This window comes from Pelophylax lessonae (genome assembly GCF_965119305.1).
Source record: "Pelophylax lessonae genome assembly, chromosome: 13".
Lineage (NCBI taxonomy): Eukaryota > Metazoa > Chordata > Amphibia > Anura > Ranidae > Pelophylax > Pelophylax lessonae.
The window spans coordinates 114,855,952-114,877,047 of record NC_138780.1 but is presented as its reverse complement, the minus strand read 5'-3'; the positions used below and the strand labels follow the sequence as shown (position 1 = coordinate 114,877,047).

Genomic DNA, 21,096 nt, shown 5'->3' with positions numbered 1-21,096 from the left:
CGGTGGTACAGTCCACCTATTGGACACCACCTCCTCAAAAGGATAACGGCATGCAAAACACTTAGGCACCACCAACATGTGCTTAATGCATCGCCATTGTTCATCCACAATAGTATGAAACAACTCTGGACAAGGGAATACCTTGCCCGATTTACGGGATTTGCGGGAGTCAAAAGACACCTGCGTATCTGAGGCTGTAGGTTCATCAGTCAATTTTAGGGTTTCCCCGCACAGAAACTATCAGAGCTTCCACCAATGCGTGTTCCCGCGTGCTGGCTGATGAGGACAGGTTCTCTTCACCGTCAGAATGTGAAGACACCGACCCTTCAAGGTGGTCTGCGTCTGCATCGATCACATCTCTCTCAGAATCCGAAGATCCTGCCGATGGAGGTGAGGGTGGAGGGCGTTTGCGGCTGGCAGCACCAGAAATGACAAAATCCACTTTTGACATCAGGCTTTGCAAAAAAAACTGCAATTTCTGGCTGCGACTCTGAACCGGAGGGTCCTGCAGTCGCTTCCAGGGGGTCTGCAGGTGAATTTTTATCCTGGGATTCCATTGCTCAAATAAAAAATTTGTTGTGTAATGTCCCTTTAAGACTGTGAAAAAGGCGGTCCCACCGCTATTACTGCAGATTCACAATCCCGAATTATTATGCAATAGCAGCAGTGTAGAAGAGGAAAAAACCCACAGGGAAAACCAGGAACGTTACCAGACCAGAGAAGCATCCAGCCTGATCAGTGTAAAAACAAAACTAACACTGTCTGCACAGAAAGAGGAAGAAGCTCTGCCTCTATCATTTAAGCCATGCCTAAAGCCTGTCCATCCCACGGACCTCAAGAAAATGGCCGCTCATACATTCTCAATGGGGAAGTATAGAAAATGGCTGCCCATGCAAACTAATGGGAACATAGAAATCATGAACCCCAACAAAAAGGCGGCCCCCATGGCGCGCCATGCGGTCTCCAGGACCCCCCAAAGGATCCCAGAACAATAGGCATCTAAAAGGTCCCTAGCCAGGGACCCACCCAGGACAATCCAACCCCCTCAAATAGGCACCATAACGGCCGCATTATTACCGCCCCCCCAAGATAAAACCTGCTAGGGGTAGGGGAATGCCAAGGGGTACACCATATTAGTCCCTCCAGGGTGCCAGGGAACTGAGGAAGCCCCTTAGGTCCGACCATTCCGACCAGGGCGTTCCAGCGAGACTGTACACTCGCAGGCTCATCCCCATCCATCAGGCACTGTCGTGGAGAGGACTAGTTCTGGACTATAACCTGCTCACGCTCACTGGCCAGGCTGGGAGACCTTATGGATCTAGATTATCCAGTGCGAAACCGCAGCCGGCTGTTGCTTGTAGTTCCTCTGGATCTTGGTCCTCAGGAACTAACTAGATAAAAAATAAAAAATCAAACTTTCCCTGTTACAGCTAAGACCGAAGTCCCAGCAGGGAGCTAGGTCCTATTCCTAACACTAGGCAGAAAAAACAGTTTGATGATAGCAGAATCTGAGGGGTTATGCCTGCAGGGACAGCCCCCATAGATGTGGTTACGTTTTGTTCCTGCCTAGTGCCCATTCCTAGAAGGAGGAGCATAACCCCATGAGTCATAAAGATAAGGAGCTGCGTCTGTCGATGAACGATAGAGAAAAATATTTTAAGCAATAGACAGACCGAAGTTGTCAGACAAATCTGATTTCTTTTTATGAGGAGGTAAGTAAAACCTTAGACAAAGGAGTGTCTGTGGACGTAGTATACATGCGCTTGGCACAGTTCCCCACACATGCCCACACGAGTAAGGTTAGGTCTACATGCCTGGAAAAATCATTTGTAAATGGATAGAAATCCGGCTAAAAGACCGTTTTCAGAGAGAAGTGGTTAATGATTCATACTCTGAAAGGTCAAAAGGTAATCAGTGGTGTACCCCAAGGTTCAGTGTTGGGGGGCCCTAACTTTTTAATATATTTATAATTGATATAGGGTCTGGGATTAAAGGGAACATTTCGGTGTTTGCAGAGGACACCAAGCTATGCAGTGAAATAACCTTACAGGATGTCTCCAACTGTTGATAAATGTAAAGTTATGCACTTGGGGACTAAGAATATGCATGCATCATACATACTAGGGGAATCAATGGTGGAGAAGGATCTGGGTGTTCTGGTAGATCATAAGCTTAATAATGGCATGCAATGCCAAGTTATGAGAAAAATCCTTTGTATTGAGAGGCATGGACTCCAGAGAGAGAGAGAGATCTCATTTTACCCCTGTACAAATCATTAGTAAGACCACATTTGGGTCAGTAAAGCCAAAGTAATGCTGCGCTAGGTGAGTGACCGACTCTCACATGTTGTGAACAGGAATCCAGGGTGCTGCACAGCACATCTGTGAGGTTCAGTAACATGCACAAATCTGGAATATTGCTGCACTCCTTGGTATCTTTTTTAAAGCATTAAAAATCACATCACAGGTATGACAGGAATGTAAAAGGTAATGTGTTTTGTGCTAAAGTCAGCGCTGACGTTAGCACGAATATGGAATATGCAGTTCAATTTTGGGCACCAGTTCACAAAAAGGATAATCAGGGAACTGGAGAAAGTGCAGAGCTAGCTCAGCGATGAGAAAAGATTAGAGGAACTGAATTTATTCTCTCTTAAGAAGAGGAGATTATGGGAAGATATGATCAACATGTATAAATACATACGGGGTCCATATAGTGAACTTGGTGTTGAGTTATTCACTTTAAGGTCATCACAAAGGACAAGGGGGCACTCTATGTCTGGAGGAAAAGAGATTTAATCTCCAAATACAGGAAAGGCTTCTTCGTAGTAAGAGCTGTGAAAATGTGGAATAGACTCCCTCAAGAGCTGGTTCTGTCCAGCTCAGTAGATTGTTTTAAAAAAAGGTCTGGATTATTTCCTAAATGTACATATTATAACTGGATACTAACATTTATAGGTAAAGTTGATCCAGGGAGTATCCGATTGCCTCTTGGTGGATCAGGAAGGATTTTTTCCCCTGCTGGGAGTAAATTGGATCATGCTTTGCTGGGGGGCGGTGTTTTTTGCCTTCCTCTGAAACAGCTGTGGGTATGGGATTGTATATAGAGGATTGTACAAATGTTTCCCCCTTTTTATTGGTTGAACTAGATGGACTTGTGTATTTTCAACCTGACTAACTACACAACTATGTTGGTCAAAAAGATCAGGCTTGCTATCAGTGTTCCAGTTCATCCCAAAGGTGTTCAGTAGGACTGTGGTCAAAGCTCTGTGGTGGTCACTTGGGTTCCTCTACACCAGGGGTCTTCAAACTATGGCCCTCCAGTTCCCATCATGGCTTGTCATGTCTGTGAATGTAAGAGTTTTACAATGCCTCATGGGATGTGTAGTTCCGCAACAGCTGGAGGGCCGTAGTTTGAGGATCCCTGCTCTACACCAAACTTGTCAAACCATGTCTTTATGGAGCGGTCTGTGCACCTGAACTCAATAATTTGGAGGGCTGTCCATTACTTTGGTTATATAAAGTGTATACAGAGCCCCAATAAAGTGTATACAGAGCCCCATTTATAGCCTGCAGTTTCTCTTGACCTATCCCATGTCAGACTCCTCTGGGTAGCCTAAGACACAAATCTTTTGCTGCCATAGATAAAAGAATTCCATGTGCACACAACATATTGTATAAACAGTATTCTGAAATGTCATTTATTGGAAAGTAACCAATAACACAAAAAGATTAAAATTTTAACAGGAACTTCTTTAATAGGTCTGTGACAAGCAGATATTGAGAACAAATGATCGAAGCTTCATATCTCAAAACAAACCATGGTAGCAACATTAAAAAGAAGACTTTGTTGAGCTGGTAAGAGAATGCTGCATTAGATCTTACATTAAATATTGAAAACATACCAAATGTTTCTGCTTAAAAAAATATGGATAATTTTATCAGGTTCCTGCTCCACTTTGAAATGGTTTACACATTGCTGCAGTTTGAAAGAGATTGTATTTGCAGGATGAAAAAGAACGAATCATGCCTATTCATAACTAGTGAACAGTCACTGCTCCCTCAAGTGGTAGCAAAAAAGAAGACAGGCAAGGAGCTCAACATTACAACTATTGATGTCCAACAAACCACAAAAAGGTTATTTTCACTTTTGGCAGAAAAATACATTTCACCTTTTATTCCTCTCATAATAAAATATGCTTTTTTAAAGGTCTTTAGTAAAAATTTTATTTGTAAACTGTTACTGTAAGGACAAAACAGATATTAACATGCCCTGCAATGCCAGAAAGACAAAAGGTTCTGAGCACCGCAGGAGCAAAATCGTGATTTTTTTTTGTTTTTCATATTGTGAGCTATGGAGACACAAAAGGCGTGAAAGCGGGAACACCATTGCATACAGGAGCAGTGGACAATCAGCGCTGCAGTGACATCGAGGTGAGCAATGGTGGGTTAAAGGTCACTTTCACCGTACAGCGCCGTTGAAAAAGACATATAGTCCAGAGCCCCTGGGACTGCGTCATGCCCAATGTACGGTGCCATCCTGGCAATGCAATACTCTGCTTGATCTGGAGGAAGTTCACGGCGCAGCTCATCTGCAGTGATGTAATTCTGTAAAAAAATAAAAAAAAAAGTAGGTTATACAAAGCTTGCTATTTTTGGTTACAGCGCCATTATGCTTCACACCTGTACCTGTGAGGCTGTGATGAGGTCCGATGAAAATATTATCTCAAGAATATGGTGGGAGACAGAAGACATCATATGTACCCAAGAAGCTTGTTTAAAAATGGTCAGCAAAAATTCCCAAATCTTTGTACATCTATAAAGCGCAGCCATGTGTTTTCCAAACATGAACTGTGCTCCACCAACTTTGGAATTCTAATTACAATTAAGGGCCAGTCACAAAGCCTTTTCTGCAGTCATAAGCAGGGAAATCCCTGTGGGGCTCTGCTGGCATCTCATAACTGGGCAATAAAGTGCAGGACACCGTACATGTAGCTCTGCTCTGTATAAGAGAGCCAGTAGCAATATCTGCACTCCGCACCGGCTGATGATTTTTCAAGCACTTCGGCACCTTATATGTCTTTAAGCACATTTATGCACTCTTATGGACTTTTGAAGCACTGATGCACCTTCAGTTGTGGAATATTGAATCGTTTATTCACACATTATTGTATTTGCCTATTATTTATTTATTGAAGCACTTGTGCACTTTCACATTTATATTTCAGGCAAGCGCTGTCATATTTATATTTACATAAATATCTATTCTCTGTTATAAAGAAGGTCTTAGGTTATACGAACTTAAATTCAAGTCAACCAATAAAATTACATATTTTTTTTAAACGGTTGTTGCGTCATACAATGGGGTTCAACCCTGGAGGTCACAAGGAAATACCAACTGTTCCATGTTGTGACATTCTGGGGATTTAAAGTGATATTAAAGGCAGATTTGTGTTATACCTACCTGCTCTGTGCAATGGTTTTGCACAAAGCAGCCCCGATCCTCCTCGTCTCGAGTCCCCCCGCCAGCGCTCCTAGCCCCTCCCTCCTGCGGAGTGCCCCCATAGCAAGCAGCTTGCTATGGGTGCACCCGATAGCGGCTGCACTGTGTCCATTCACACACAGAGCGTGGCTCAACCCTGCTCCCGCTCTCTCCTCATTGACTTACTGGCTGTGATTGACATTAGTGGAAGCCAATGCTGTCTCAGCCAATGAGGAGGAAGAGACACAGGAGAGCCGCTGCTCTTGTGCACATTTCAGGATCGAGATCGGTCTCAGGTAAGTATGGGGGGGTTCGCTGCACACAGAAGGTTTTTTACCACCACTTTAACCAAGCTTCTTGCATTAGAAAACAAGAGCAGGAAAATGGTGACGCACACCACCCTAACAAACACCTGGCTCCCCTTGGTCAATCAGCAGTGGCTGCAGGAGAGAGCGCCGGCAATGGCTGGGACATGGGAACCTATGAGTGAAACCTGGAGTTCCCAGTCAATGTTGAGCATCCCCTTCTCTCCCTTGCTGCCGCCGCTCACTAGCACGGGGCATCACATGACTTGACCGGACTCGACTACAAATAGTTAAGCATACACATTTTTTTTTTTTTTTACACAGGTTAGGCATTATACAGTATGTAGCAGTAGAGGGGAGGAAATATTTTTAAGACTAGTTAGCAGTAGGCTGGAATTCTGGATAAAATGGGAATTTTGACTTACCGTAAAATCTATTTCTCTGATGTTCATTGACGGACACAGCTCCTGATATTCTTAACTATTGGGTTATACTGCCCCCTACAGCAGTAGGACGCTAGATTTTATGGTAAATCAAAAATCCCATTTCCTCTTTCGTTCATTGATGGACTCAGCTCCTGATATTCTAAACCATTGGGACGTCCCAAAGCAGTGTTAAACATGAGGGGTGGGAACAGCAAAAAAAATTCCCAAGGCTAATTAGTAGCCAACCAGACAACAGGAGCGCAACCAAAACAACTGGAGCCCACCTGAAAAACAACAATACACCCTCAAACAGGATCAGATCCTCTTAAACAACAGCCTGCAAAACCCTGCAGCCAAAAGGAAGCATCCGCAGATGTCAACACATCCACTTTATAAAACTTTGTACAAGTGTGCAACGACGACCAGGTGGCCGCCTTGCAAACCTGCATCACTGATGCCTGATGGCGGAAGGCCCAGGAGACACTAAGCGCCCTAGTAGAGTGCGCCTTGACAGGGAAAGGAGGAACCTGACCCTTGATGGAATAGGCCTAAATCACAGTCTATCCGATCCATCTGGAAATGGACGCAGAGGAAGTGGACAACCCTATACGAGGCCCATCTGGGAGCACAAATAGTGAGTCTGACTTCCTGAAAGACTCCGTAGCTGCCAGGTACACCATAATTGCCCAGACCACATCCAAGGCATGCAAGGCAATTTCCCTCGGATGTTTAGACACAGGGAAGGCAACACAATGTCTTCATTCAAATGAAAATCAGAGACAACCTTTGGAAGAAACTACGGACAGGGGCAAAGAACCACCTTATCTCTGTGAATCACCAGGTAGGGTGAATGACAGGATAACACCACCAGTTCTGACACCTTGAAAGCAGAGGTGATAGCCACCAAAAAGGCCACCTTCTGGGACAGTGCAAGCAGGGGAATCTCCCGAAGATTCTCAAAGGGAGGCTTCTGGAGGGCCGAAAGCACCCAAGGTTTCCAAGGCGGCAACAGAGACCGCACCGGAGAACCAAATGTCGGGACACCCTGAGGAAAGGTATGCAACAGGGAGTGTCTGGCCAAAAGGTCATCGGAAGGAGACCGCCAAAGCCGACAGCTGGCCCTTGATGGTACTCAAGGCCAGTTTCTGTTCAACCCCCCGTTGAAAGAAGGTCAAGACCTGAGCCACCGAGAAGGAGCGAGGATGCACCCCAAGAGACTCACACCACACAATGTACGTCTTCCACGTACGATGGTAGATCTTCCTAGAAGTAGATTTCCTAGCTTTTACAAGTGTAGGAATCACCAACTCAGATAAACCTTAATCCTTCAGCACCTCGTGTTTAACAGCCAAGCTGTCAAAGCCAGCAACTGTAAAGCAGGATGGAAGATCGGTCCTTAGGACAGCAGATCCTCCCTGAGAGGAAGCTTCCAAAGAACGTCGGCGATCAGCTGCGCCAGATTGGCGCACCAAGCCTGGTAAGGCCAGTCCGGAGCCACTAAGATGACCGGAATCCCTTCTGCCTCAATCCTGCGTAGAAGTCTTGGCAGAAGCTTGAGAGGAGGGAAGGCGTAAATCAGACAATACTGACCTCACAGGGCCACCAGCGCATCTGTGGCGTCCTACAGAGGATCCTGTGACCGAGCCACAAACCTCTGCACCTTTCTGTTGAGCCAAGACGACAACAGCTGAACCCTGGGGATGCCCCACCAGAGACACAACTGATGAAACACCTCCAGGTTTTTTTTCTCTTTTTTTCTTCGTTTATTTGGGTTTCGTAATACTTTAACAGACGTTGCGGGGAGTCTTTTGGAAGTAAATTTTTCAATAATGGACTATAGGTACTGATAGGGGAAGCGTATGGTACTAATGCCCCCTATATGGGGTAATTGAAATGTTTATGTGGACTTATGGTCCTTTGGTCCTATATATGATGTTATTATTATTGATGTTACTATATAGGGAATGTTTGTTATGTTATTTTTGTATGTCATTTCTTAAAACTCATAATAAAGAAATATTGAATAAAAGAAACACCTCCAGGTGAAGGGACCACTCCCCTTGGCCCAACGCCAGTGTCCAGATCCCCTGAGAAGAATGCTTGCCAAGGAGGCCTCCCCAGCTGGACAGGCTGGCATCCATGGTGACCACTGTCCAATAGAAGGGGAGGAAGGATTTGCCAAGCCGAAGCGGCGGAGAACGAAGCCACCATATCAGGGACTTCTTCCTTCCCCGACTCAGCCAGATCCGATTGTCCAGAGACTGTGGAGTCTTGTCCCATTTGGCCAGAATCTCCCTGGAGATACTTGCAGGAATCACGTATGGAACTATGCAAACAGAACCGCCTCAAAAGGTAGACACCATCAGGCCCAGCATCCGCATGCAAGTCCGGAGGGATGACTATCTGCTGGACAGCAGGAGATGAATTGCAGCCTGCAATTTCTGGAGTTTGTCCAGAGTAAGGAGCACTCTGGCTAAGGCCGAGTCCAGAGTCAGGCCCAGATAGTCCAGCTTTGTGCAGTGCAGACTTCAGAATCCAGCCGAACTCCCGCAGCATTCGTATTGTAATCACCAGGTTTTCCACCAGAGCAGTAGGAGACTCCCCTCGCAGAAGGAGGTCGTCCAGGTACCCCAAATGTGATCCTCAATTGGAGTAACAAAGCAAGCACCGGGGCGAACACTTTTGTGAAGATCCAAAAGAGACTAAAGGGTAACGCCACAAACTGCTAATGCTCCTCTCCCATGGCAAAGCGGAGAAAACGTTGGTGACTGGCACATATTGGAATGTGAAGGTAGGCATCCTTGATGAATAGAAGCAAAGAAATCCCCCTGACACAGGGATGCAACCACGAATGGACTCCATTCTGAACTTCTGCACCCGCACAAAGCAGTTCAGCGCCTTGAGGTCTAGGTTTGGACGCATTTTGCCTTCCTTCCTGGGAACTGTAAACAGCTTGGAGTAAAAACCCTGAAAACGTTCTGAAGTCGGAACCGGGACAATCACCCCTTGAAGGAACAGGTCTTGTTCAGCCCCAAACAGGCCCTGTAAGTGGTCCCTGGAGCCCCCACCAGGTAAAACCCCCACCCCCTTCCGTACGCACAGACGATCTTCTGGTCACCGGCGGCGCACCCCCCGCCCCAATCCCTCAGGAGGTGGACCAGACCACCCAAACATCCCCAGCATAAGTGGAGGGGGTAAAATGGGGGGACAGATGAAATGGTGGTGCCTGATGGAAGAAGGGGAACCTGGGGGGCCGACCGTCCAAGGGAGGGGCCCACGTCCACCCCAAAACCCTCGAAGGGGCACAGCTACTCACCATACCCGGAACCGGGTGGGCACCACTCCAGACAGACCCCCTCGCCATCAAAATGAGGGGGCTGTCGGCCCAGAGGAATGCTGCAACTCAGGCAGAGACCCAGTCGTACGAGACTTCGCGAGGCGTTGAACTCGCAGGCCAGCCCTGTCCAGTGGGGCTATGTCGCGGCCGACCTAGCGCAGAGCTGAGGTATGCTCGCGCTTGCTGGCCAGACTAGGGTGATCACGGAATATAGATTATTCAGCCCATCGCCCAGTCCGGCAGTTGATTGTAGATCGCACAGGAAAAATTCAGGAGAAAAACATTTCTATCTAAAAAGAAAAAAATTTGCCAGGACCAGAGATCCCAGCAAGGAACTAGGTCCTTATTCCTGACTAGGTAGACAAAAACTGAGTACCTATAGCAGGGAGAGGGAGTATACCCCCTGGGACTGCCCATAGGCATAGCCAGACTTTTTTTTTGCCTAATGTCCTACTCCTGTAGGGGGCAGTATAACCCAATGGTTAAGAATAATCGGGGCTGTGTCCATTAATGAACTAAAGAGAAATGTACTTTTTCCTTTTCGGACGCTGGCTACAGAAAACTATATTGTAAACTGTATACTGCATTGCACTGACCTGCACAATGTGACTATCAGATACAGAATTGGTGAATGCTTTTATGACTAACATCAGTGCTAGCTGCCTCCTCACATGACTGGTTAGTCTCAGTGTCACTCAGAATGACCAACTGCTCTACAAGGTCTTCCTTCCTCCCACGTGCATATTAGTTAAAAATGTTCACTTCAAAAGCCTAAACCGATACAGTAGGAGTTCTAACACTAAAGAGAAAGACACAAACTGATACAATGTAATCTATGCAGATAAAAAAAAAAAACCTTTAACATACACCAAACACGCTTCTCATTCTTTAGATCTAAACGTTTTGGCTGCAAACAAATAGGACAGATAATACTTTAAGTAGTTGATGGCATAAAAATGACCACACACATACCTTATCACCAGCCAGGACCTTAAAAGAAGCCATAACTTGGTCTGCAGTGTCTGTGTCTGCAGTTTCCCGAGACATGAAGTCAATGAAGGCTTGAAATGTTACCACTCCTAGTCGGTTAGGATCCACAATACTCATAATGCGGGCAAATTCTGCTTCACCCTACAAAGGAAACATATTAGAATATTGGTATTCTAATGTGAAAATACCTCCCCCTGCAGATAATTTTTGGAAATACACTCTGTGCTGCTTCTATGACAGCTTTTGGATCAGCTACCCATCACTTTATCTGTTGCCAACTAGAAAATATTAGAAAAACATAGAAAACCTGTGCAAATGAGAACTTGTTGCTAAGCCTAAAATTCCTGATAAACTCAACATCTTATCCAATATATATATATATATATATATATATATATATATATATATATATATAAAACTTTTTCTCCTAACTAACCCTGCAAAATGCAACAGCAAGGTTCCCATTTTTGATAATTACTGTCAGTGACCTGGCTAGTGTTCTATGGTGCTCATGATCACACAGGAAGTTTTTCCAATCAATTGGATTGTTACCGCGCTTGTTACCACTTGTGGCAGATATCCCCTTAAGGTGATAATAAATCCTCAGTTTTTAAGCACTTTCAGCAGTTCATGTAATTACTTAGTATTCAGCTTCTTTAGCTTTTAATCATTGCTTAGGGTTCTGTTTATTTTGGTACATAATATTTATGTACAGTGAGGGAAGAAAGTATTTGATCCCCCACTGATTTTGCCCACTGACAAAGTAATGATCAGTCTATAATTGTAATGGTAGGTTTATTTTAACCACTTTAGCCCCAGCCCTATTTCGGACACTTTTTGTTCACAAGTTAAAACCAGTATTTTTTCCTAGAAAACTACTTAGAACCCCCAAACATTATATATATTTTTTTAGCAAAGACTCTGGAGAATAAAATGTCGGTCATTGCAAAATTTTTTGTCACGCGGTATTTGCGCAGCGGTCTTTAAAACGCCATTTTTTTGGAAAAAATTTGAAAAATCACATTTCACTGCATTTAAAAAATCACATTTCACTGCATTTAAAAAATACTAAACAGTAAAGTTAGCCCATTTTTTTTGTATATTGTGAAAGATGATGTCACGCCGAGTAAATAGATACCAAACATGTTACGGTTTAAAATTGCGCCCCCCCGTGGGATGGCGACAAACTACGGTCAATAGAGATCTCAATCTGCGACGCTTTAAATTTATTTAACGGTTACCAGTTTAGAGTTAGAGTGTAGCTCTTTTTTTTTAATTATTGCCCACGCTCTGGCGATCGCGGCGATACCTCACATGTGTGGTTTGAACAGCGATTTCATTTGCGGCTCGACTTGCGTATACGTTTTTTTTTGTGCGCGAGCTAACGGTGACGGGGACGGCTAAATTTTTTTTTTTTTTTTTTCCTATTTATTTTTTCTTTTTTTTTTAAACTTTATTACAGGTTTTTTAAAAAAAAAAAAAATCTGATCACTTTTATTGCTGTCACAAGCAATGTAAACATCCCTGGTGACAGCAATATGTCGTGACAGGTACTCTTTATGGAGGGATCGAGGGTCTAAAAGACCCTAGACCCCTCCACTACACTTCCCTGTATGCAAAACGCCGAAAACGGCATTTTTGCATACAGCCGTTTTTCAAATCTGCCGCCTTTTGCAGCACAGTAACCCGGACGTGACGTCATGGACGCCGCCTCCGGGTTACGTCATCGGAGACCCGATCGATGCCGTTTCCGGCATTCATCGGGACTCCATCCAGCCGGCGGACGTGCCGGCTGGGTGCTCGGGGCTCCCGGTGGGACGGTAGCCCCGAGCAAAGCCGCGGAAGGCGGCGGGAGGGGGGGGACGTCCCCTCCCGCCCCCCCGGGTAACGATCGAGCGGCTCCCGAGCCGCATCGATCGTTACCGACGGAAAGCCGACCGTCGGCTTCAAACAACGGTACCGGGATGATGCCTCTAGCTAGAGGCATCATCCCGGTATAACCACTCAAAGTCAGCCGACGTAGAGGTTACGTGACTGGTAGTAAAGTGGTTAACAGTGAGACAGAATACCAACAAAAATATCCAGAAAAACGCATTTAAAAAAAAGTTATAAATTGATTTGCATTTTAATTAGTGAAATATGTATTTGATCCCCTATCATTCAGCAAGATTTCTGGCTCCCAGGTGTCTTCTATACAGGTAATGAGCTAAGATTAGGAGCACTCTCCTAAAGGGAGTGCTTCTAATTTCAGCTTGTTACCTGTAAAAAGACACCTGTCTACAGAAACAATAAATCAATAGAATTTCCATCTCTAAACCCTGGCCAAGACCAAAGAGCTGTCCAAGAATGTCAGGGACAAGATTGTAGACCTACACAAGGCTGGAATGGGCTACAAAACTATCACCAAGCAGCTTGGTGAGAGGGTGACAACAGTTTGTGCGATTATTCCCAAATGGAAGAAACACAAAATAACTGTCAATCTCCCTTGGTCTAGGGCTCCATGAAAGTGCTAACCTCGTGAGTTTCAATGATCACGAGACAAGCAAGCAATCAGCACAGAACTACACAGAAGAATCTTGTCAGTCATTTCAAGGCAGCTGGGACCATAGCCACCAAGAAAACAATTGGTAACACACTACGCCGTGAAGCACTAAAATCTAGCAGCCCGCAAGGTCCCATTGCTCAAGAAAGCACATGTACAGGCCCGCTTAAAGTTCTAATGAAAATCTGAATGATTCAGAGGAGAAATGGGTGAATATGTTGTGGTCAGATGAGACCAAAATTGAGCTCTTTGGCATCAACTCAACTCGTGCTTGGAGGAGGAGGAGGAATGCTGTCTATGACCCCAAGAGCACCATCTTAACCATCAGACATGGAGGTGGAAACATGCTTTGGCTGTGGTTTGCTGCTAAGGGGATAGGACAACTTCACCACATCAAAGGGACGATGGACGGTCAAATCTTGGGTGAGAACCTCCTTCCCTCAGCCAGGGCTTTGAAAATGGGTCGTGGCTGCGTATTACAGCATGACAACGACCCAAAACACATGGCCAAGGCAACAAAGGAGTGGCTCAAGAAGAAGCACATTAAAGATCCTGGAGTGGCCTAGCCAGTCTCCAGACCTTAATCCTATAGAAAATATGTGGAAGGAGCTGAAGGTTTGAGTCACCAAACGTCAACCTCAAAAGCTTAATGACTTGGAGAGGAGTAGGACCAAATCTCTCCTGAGATGTATGCAAACCTTGTGGCCAACTACAAGAAATGTCTGACCTCTGACTTCCAACAGGAGTTGTGCCACCAAGTAAGAAGTCATTTTTTGGCGTAGGGGTCAAATACTTATTTTACTCATTAAACTGCAAATCAATTTATAACTTTTTTTAAATTAATTTTTTGGATTTTTTTGTTGTTATTCTGTCTCTCACTGTTAAAATAAACCTACCATTAAAATTTAGATTGATCATTTGTCAGTGGGCAAACGTACAAAATCAGCAGGGGATCAAATAGTTTTTTCCCCTCACTATATTATAATATGATCAAATCATAATACATCGTATTTTGGATCATCACTGCCCCAGGTTTAATGTTGCATGGTGGCTTCTTTCTCTTGCCGCATCCTATGGAAGTACCCTGACCTGTTGAATGTACTGTCCATTGTTATTCCTGTGAAGACAAGAAGTTCAGGGTAGCAGCACCGAGAGAGCAGGAGCCAGCAGCACTGAAATGTTGTAAACTGCAAGTGCTAGGGAATGTTTATTTTGTTGTGTTCTATCTGTTAAGCTAAACATGCTGGGAATTTAATGCTACTTTAACCTGTCACTTTTAGGCCTCTTTCACACGGTCCGCCTCCGTAGGCGGATCCGTGTTGCTCAGCGGGGATCGATCCGCGATCCCCGCGGAGCCGGCGGATGACAGCTCCGTCTCCGCTTGCAGTGCGGAGAGGGAGGTGTCACAGCCCCCGCTGCTCTCTATTGGGGATCGGATGAGAGCGGATCGCCTGTCCGCTCTCATCCGATCCGATCCGATTACTGAACGGATGGAAAAATAGGGTTTCCATCCGTCCAGATTTCACGGACAGGATCGGATACGGATGGCAGCGGGTGTCAGCGGAGGTGTCTCCGCTGACATCCGCTGCCCCATAGAGCTGCATGGAGGATCCGATCAGATCCGCCTAAAAAACTGACAGGCGGATCTGATCGGATCGCCCGTGTGAAAGAGCCCTTAAACAGCTGTCTCTTTGCACAGTGATTTTTCACTTCGCTTAGAGAATGAGGGGACGCTTTGGTGACTCCAATTGTGTAAAGCAAAAATCCTCTTTTGCTTTTTTTTAGCGCCCAGTCACACCAGTGCAATTTGTCATGCGATTTGAAAGTCAAATATGGAAAGTGGTCAAATAAGTGCAGCTGCGACTCCATCGGAGTCGCAACAATCTTAAAAGTAGTTTCTGCACTATTTTTTGCAAGTTCAGGTGCGACTGGCATAGACATCCGTGCATGAAGTTGCTCAGATGTCTTCCAAGTCGCACTGACATGCGACTTTGAAATCGTGCAACTTCGTTGCTGTTCAGGGCAATTTTGACATTCACATACATGTTAAAAATCATAATTGTATTGCTAGAAAATTACTTAATAACCTAAACATTACATATTTATAAACAGTTTTTTTTATTTTATAGCTTTTGAATTTTTATTTTATTTTAACTTTATTTTCTAACACAAATGGGCTAACAAACCCCCTTGTGATAGCTTTTGACAGTGACAGGTACTCTTTATGGAGATATCAGGGATCTAATAGACCCCTGATATCTTCCCTGCTTTCCAAAGCATCTGATCATGTTTGATCAGTTGCTACCTTGGCTGTATTGGCCAGGGAAAGACAGCACTGAAATACTTGACAAAATCCTTGCCACTTCCAATTTCATTAGTCACAGAGGAGATGGGGGGACCGATGTTCCTCCCTCATCTCTGTGAGCAGCCAACCCAACTGCTTACGGTGGTACCTGGCTCACCAGTGGAACAGGAGAGCCCGGGAAGGGCAGTGGGCGGGGTGAAGGGCTCTGCAGCGCTGTAAAAGTGAATACCACCTGGATCACTTTTTACATGAAAACCGATCACCAGCTTTAAAAAAATAAAAAAATAAATAATGAATACCAAGGTAATGGCTGTAGCTGTAGTCCTGGTATAAACACTTGCTGTTCAGGGTGTTTATTTGCGTATGCTGGATGGCAAGTAGTTCATTTTCCTTCACATGACTGGGTATTCTATGTAAAGTGATTCTTCACTTTGTTTCACCTCATTCGGTTTCACCTCATTCGGTTATAAGTGAAAATCCATTTTGAACCAAATCCAAATCCAAGAATCCAAGTGAACATGGGAAATGGTCTCATTTAAAATGCGCTGGAATGTCTTTCTTAAAATGTCTTCTACTGACCATTAACATTAACAATTTAATAGATTTCTGTCTAAATCATTGTCCCTTAAAAACCTGGGTGTTATACTCAGTCAACAAATACCTGGAATTGTACATTTTATCCATGTCATTAGACCTGCATTGAAGTTTAAATAAAATGCCATTAATGGCTTGCTTGTCTATCCTACTTTTGTAGATCAATCCACCTGAAACAGATACTGTATGGGCTATATCATCCACTGGCTTTTTTACCTCTAAACTGACAAGATCTTCCAACAGCTTGGTATCAGAAACAGTAATTTTTGTGTTATAACAAGCCAGTGGGTGAATTCAAATAAAATAATTTTCAAAAAACAGAACTGCCCTCTGGTCAAAGAAACATGTTAATTGTAATGTACAACATTAGCCAAAATAAAATAGAGAAAACAAATTTAGTTTTTTTTCTACTTTCTGATCTTTACATTTATTAGAAAAAAAAAAAATGATTCCGATTAGTTTCATCATCACTATGGTTCTTTGAGCTAGATTTAGACAATGAAAGGATACTCCAATAACCCATAAAAACTAAAATTACTTTAACAAAATCTTGAATTGAATAGAAAAAAAACAGTAGTATATTTTTTTAACATGAGGAACTGGTGAAGTAAATCAATATAGTAAATTAAAGCCCAAGTCCAGCCAAAATATTTTCAGTTTTTGAGGGAGTGGGTAAAAGTGAGAACCTTCTTGCTGTCTGTTTCCTCATTGGGGCGATTTCTCCTCACTTCCTGTCCCGGTTACCCCAGGACAAAATTTAAAGGGCGCAGTTAGGGCCCTTTCACACGGGCGCTCCGTATGTCCGCAAATCATCCTATTATTTTGCGGATGATTTACGGACATAATGTAAGTCAATGGCATTGCAGATGTCAGCGGAATACCATCCGCTGACATCCGATTTTCTTCCTTTCAGTTCTGTTCCGTTTTTTGGAACGGAACAGAACCCTATTTTTCCTCCGTTCAAAAAACGGAAAGGAAGCAAAATCGGATGTCAGCGGTGTCATCCGCTGACATCCGCAATGCCCATAGACTTACATTATGTCCTTATATCATCCGCAAACGGATGGGATGATATGCGGACATACGGAGCGGATGACACAAGTGTTATCTGCTCCGTGAAAAAAAAAAAAAAAAAAAGGACCGGAGCGGAGAATAAAAACTGATCGCCCGTGTGAAGGAGCCCTTATAGACTAAACAAAAAGAACAGTACTGCTTAAATACCTCAAATAGTAAACTGGCTGGCTGGTTCTACTCTTTGCTGGTGGCGGAACCTACTAATATTGGCTAGTCAAGCTCCATCCAGACTACATCACCATAAGTATACAATACATAATAAATGGCTTTAGTTTGGCTCTCCACCTATGAAAGAGCCCAAGAGATGGAGAGCCAAGCAGAAGCCATTTCTCATTTATTGTATACTTGCAGTGTGCTGAGCTTCTGAGTGCAGACGGGCGCCATTTTTTTTTTTTTTTAAGTAAAGTGTGCAGTTGTCACTGCAGCAGAAAAGGGAGGGGAAATCTCTCCAACAAGAATACAAACAGCAATACAAACCTGAAAGAGGTTAACGTTCCCAACCTTTTACAAAACGAAAAAATAACATTTTGACTAAAATTAGCCTTTAACACATCTTGCCTTTGTTCTTTGCAATGGCAAAAGAAATAATATGCAGTCCAGTGTGCTACTCTTCGGAAAAAATTGTGTCTGTTCCGGTCTCCTCTATTACATCACACAAGTATCTGTTGCACCGTAAACAGAGAAGAATAGGGTAAGCTCCGACTAGATCATCGGAGTAAAGCTTTTTTTTTTTTTTGGGTTCATATTGCTTTTAAAATATTCTGCTAAATGCAGTCAGGACTAGCATGGTTTAACTAACCTGCACCTATAATCCAGTAAAAATGTTGGACAGAACCATACTTTGCAAGGTAACATGACCGTGGCCTAGTTGCAGGTTATCTATTATGCCCCAAGTGTATACTAATCAATAGTAATTACTATTTTCTGTTGATTAGTTACATGCAACATGAGCAATGCAGCTCTGGAAGGGTCCCGTTTTATATATTTAATGATTCTCCAATCCAGTGCCAAATCTTACTTCCCTAGCTCAGCTGTTTTTGAGTTAGGTGAAAGTTGTTCCTTGACAACTCCTTTATGATGCAATTATCAGGACTCCTTTCACAGCCCTATGACAGGAAATTGAAGTTGTTGGGTCAGTTTAGGAATGCATTGAGATAGCAGGAGGGGTTCTGCAGCTCACAGAGGTAACCTGTGAAGGCTGATAAGGCTGCTTGGGATAGTGCTGCAGACTGTTCTGGAAGTTAGCATTTCTGGCAGGATCATTTGGTATATTTTTTGCACTTCGACATAACAAAAAAAAAACTTTTGGTTGAATATTTAACAGACCAAAAAGGAGCAAAATAGAGAGTTTTAGTTAGGGTTTACATATATTTTAAGGACAGGACTTATGTCAGCCTGAAGCAGTTTCAGGGGCAATCCCTCCCAGACACACAAGAAACCAGGAGCCTTTATAAAGGATTATTTTATCTAAAGTATGATTTTTGTGCTACAGAGTATTTATGTTCTTACAACATCACACAATGCAAGCAGGCATTTTACATTACCATATTGTAACCCATGGAGATAAGGCAGGCTCGGAAATCATCACTGTCCAGCATACCAATCTTCTTCTGCAGGAGGACCAGTGGTGGAGAGCAGAGAACAGAAACGGGCAGTAAAGAGAAGAAAGAGGACAGTAAAAGGAAAGTAAAGCAGCAGTAGGAGGTATATAAAGATTGTGTTAGGAAAATTGTAAACACATAAGAAATATGTTAATAGAGGTTTCACAGAAGCAGAGGTTTGGAAGATATTTAAAAGAAAATGTAGAACAGATTCAAGGAGAAAAGAACAGGGTAGACAATAGAAAAGTATTCAACATCAAGGAAATAAGGAGAAAAAGAAATTATTCCTTCTCAGTATGATGTACAAAAACATCTGTTCACAATGCCTGGGAAACCAAGAGTCACGTTAAAATGAAATACCCGGCTCAACTTATCAACTCTGATTTTCAGTACCTGAGCGTCGTTGCCAATATCGTAACCCAAGCTGATGAGGCAGGCCTTAAATTCCTCTGGGCCAAGTGTGCCGTTGTGATCCTTGTGACAGCAAGTGAGCGTTCAGGTGTCCGGGACATGCCATGCCAAGGGTGGGTGATAGGGTGAGAGCATAGAGGGTTGGATTGTGAATAAAGGGTCATGCAGATGAAGCGGGAAAGGACATGCACGGGGTGGAGGGAACAAAAAGAACATAGTTAGAATTAATATTTGTGACAAGGATGAATTTAACAGTGGATGATTTAGAGCTTGTGCACATAGAAGAACCCCTCAATCCTAACTTCAGCATTCACCTTTCAATAAACAAGATATTCACCTGCAACATAATTGGAAATGTTTCTAGAAAAACACACAGGTGTTGTTCACTCATGCTCGAGTGCCTCATGTATGTACAAACGTGGACAAATTTGTTGGTGCCCTTCCACAAACATAGAAGAACCCACAAAATAACTTGAATCTGTCCAAATCAAATGGCATCATGGTTTACAACATTTTTAACAAAAATCAGACTTTGCTTTTGACTTGTGATTTAACTAAATATATTTTGCACCAAAAAAAAAAAAAAAACGAAAATGGTATGGACAAAAATGAAGAAACCCTTAACCCGATATTTTATTGTACAACCTTAAGGGGCTATCAGTGCAAACAAGCAATTTCCATAGCTCAATGCACCTGCCAACAGGTAATTTGGTCCACTCTTCTTAAGGCCCCTTTCACACAGGTCCATTCAGGTTTCATTCAGATCCACCTGTCCGTTTTTTTGGCGGATCTGAACGGATGCCCCATGTATCTCTATGGGGCATTGGATATCAGCGGAGACATGTCCGGATGGAAACCCTATTTTCCATCTGTCCAGCGGATCAGATCAGATGGGATCGGATGAAAACGGACAGTTGATTTAGTGGATTAAGTCCATTAAGTTGTTTTGTGTTTTTGTCTAGTGCATCATTTTTATCATTACTACCATTACCATTTGTTGGTCTACTTTTTTTTTTGCCAGGCTATAGTCCTAAGCAAAGCCCCTCATTAGCACAGAGGGAGGGTCTTTGAGTTCACTTCCTTGATTGAAAGTATTTAAAGGCAAGCATGCATGTAAGCAGGTCAGCTCTAGCAGACTTGCACCCGCTACATGCTGCTGTAGGTGCTTAAGTGGTCTTCTTATCATATATCCAGTCTCTTAGGATGTGAAGAGACTTTGAACCTAGGATATGATAATATGCATAATTGCACTATGCCCATGCACAATCTGTGTTTTTAGTTTTGAAAATGTCCCCAGTCATAGGAGAGCTGCAAAACCATTAACCACTTAAGCCCCGGAAGATTTTACCCCCTTCCTGACCAGGGCCTATTTTGCGATTCAGCACTGCGTGACTTTAACGGACAATTGCGCGGTCGTGCGACGCTGTACCAAAACTAATTTGGCGTCCTTTTTTTCCCACAAACAGAGCTTTCTTTTGGTGGTATTTGATCACCTGTGCGATTTTTTGATCATGCGCTATAAACAAAAAAAAGAGCGTCAATTTTGCAAAAATAACAATATTTTTCACATTTTTTTTTATATGAAATTCCCCAAAAAAATGTAAAAATCAAAATTTAACATTTTAGGCCAATTTTTTTACCATATGTTTGGTTTAAAAAAAAAAAAAAAAACGCAAAAAGCGCAATCTTGATAAAGTTATTGCGTATACTAACAAAGGGAAAGATTTTTGTCATTTTTTTTTTTTTTTTTAACGCGTAATGGCAGCGATCTGCGATTTTTTTTGCAGGACTGCGACATTGGGGCGGACAGATCGGACCCTTGACTGACATTTTTTACACTTTTGGGGTTACCAGTGACATTACTTCAGTAATCAGTGCTATATATATATATGCACTGTTACTGTAAAAATGACACTGGCAGTGAAGGAGTTAACTGTATTGGAGAGGGAGGGGTTAAGTGTGTCCTAGGGGCGTGCTTCTAACTGTGATTGGCTGTGGCTGTGTGTGTAAGAACAGTGATCAACGGTCCTACAT

At 43.3% G+C, this 21,096-nt stretch overlaps 1 protein-coding gene across 4 annotated transcripts in view; it reads right to left on the bottom strand.

The window, feature by feature from the left end:
* Window positions 1–4,196: 4,196 nt before the first annotated feature.
* Window positions 4,197–21,096, bottom strand: part of ACTN1 (actinin alpha 1) — a 225,925-nt gene continuing 209,025 nt past the window's right edge. For 2 of the 4 annotated variants that reach the window (XM_082275538.1, XM_082275540.1), the window contains 3 exons: window positions 19,045–19,125; window positions 10,518–10,676; window positions 4,197–4,604 (listed from right to left, as the gene is read on the bottom strand). In XM_082275538.1, the coding sequence (XP_082131664.1) occupies window positions 4,446–4,604; window positions 10,518–10,676; window positions 19,045–19,125 (399 nt within the window). In that variant the 3' untranslated portion in view covers window positions 4,197–4,445. Of the gene's footprint in view, window positions 4,605–10,517; window positions 10,677–18,594; window positions 18,661–19,044; window positions 19,126–21,096 lie in introns of all 4 variants that reach the window. The other 2 variants (XM_082275537.1, XM_082275539.1) reach the window with 2 other exon arrangements.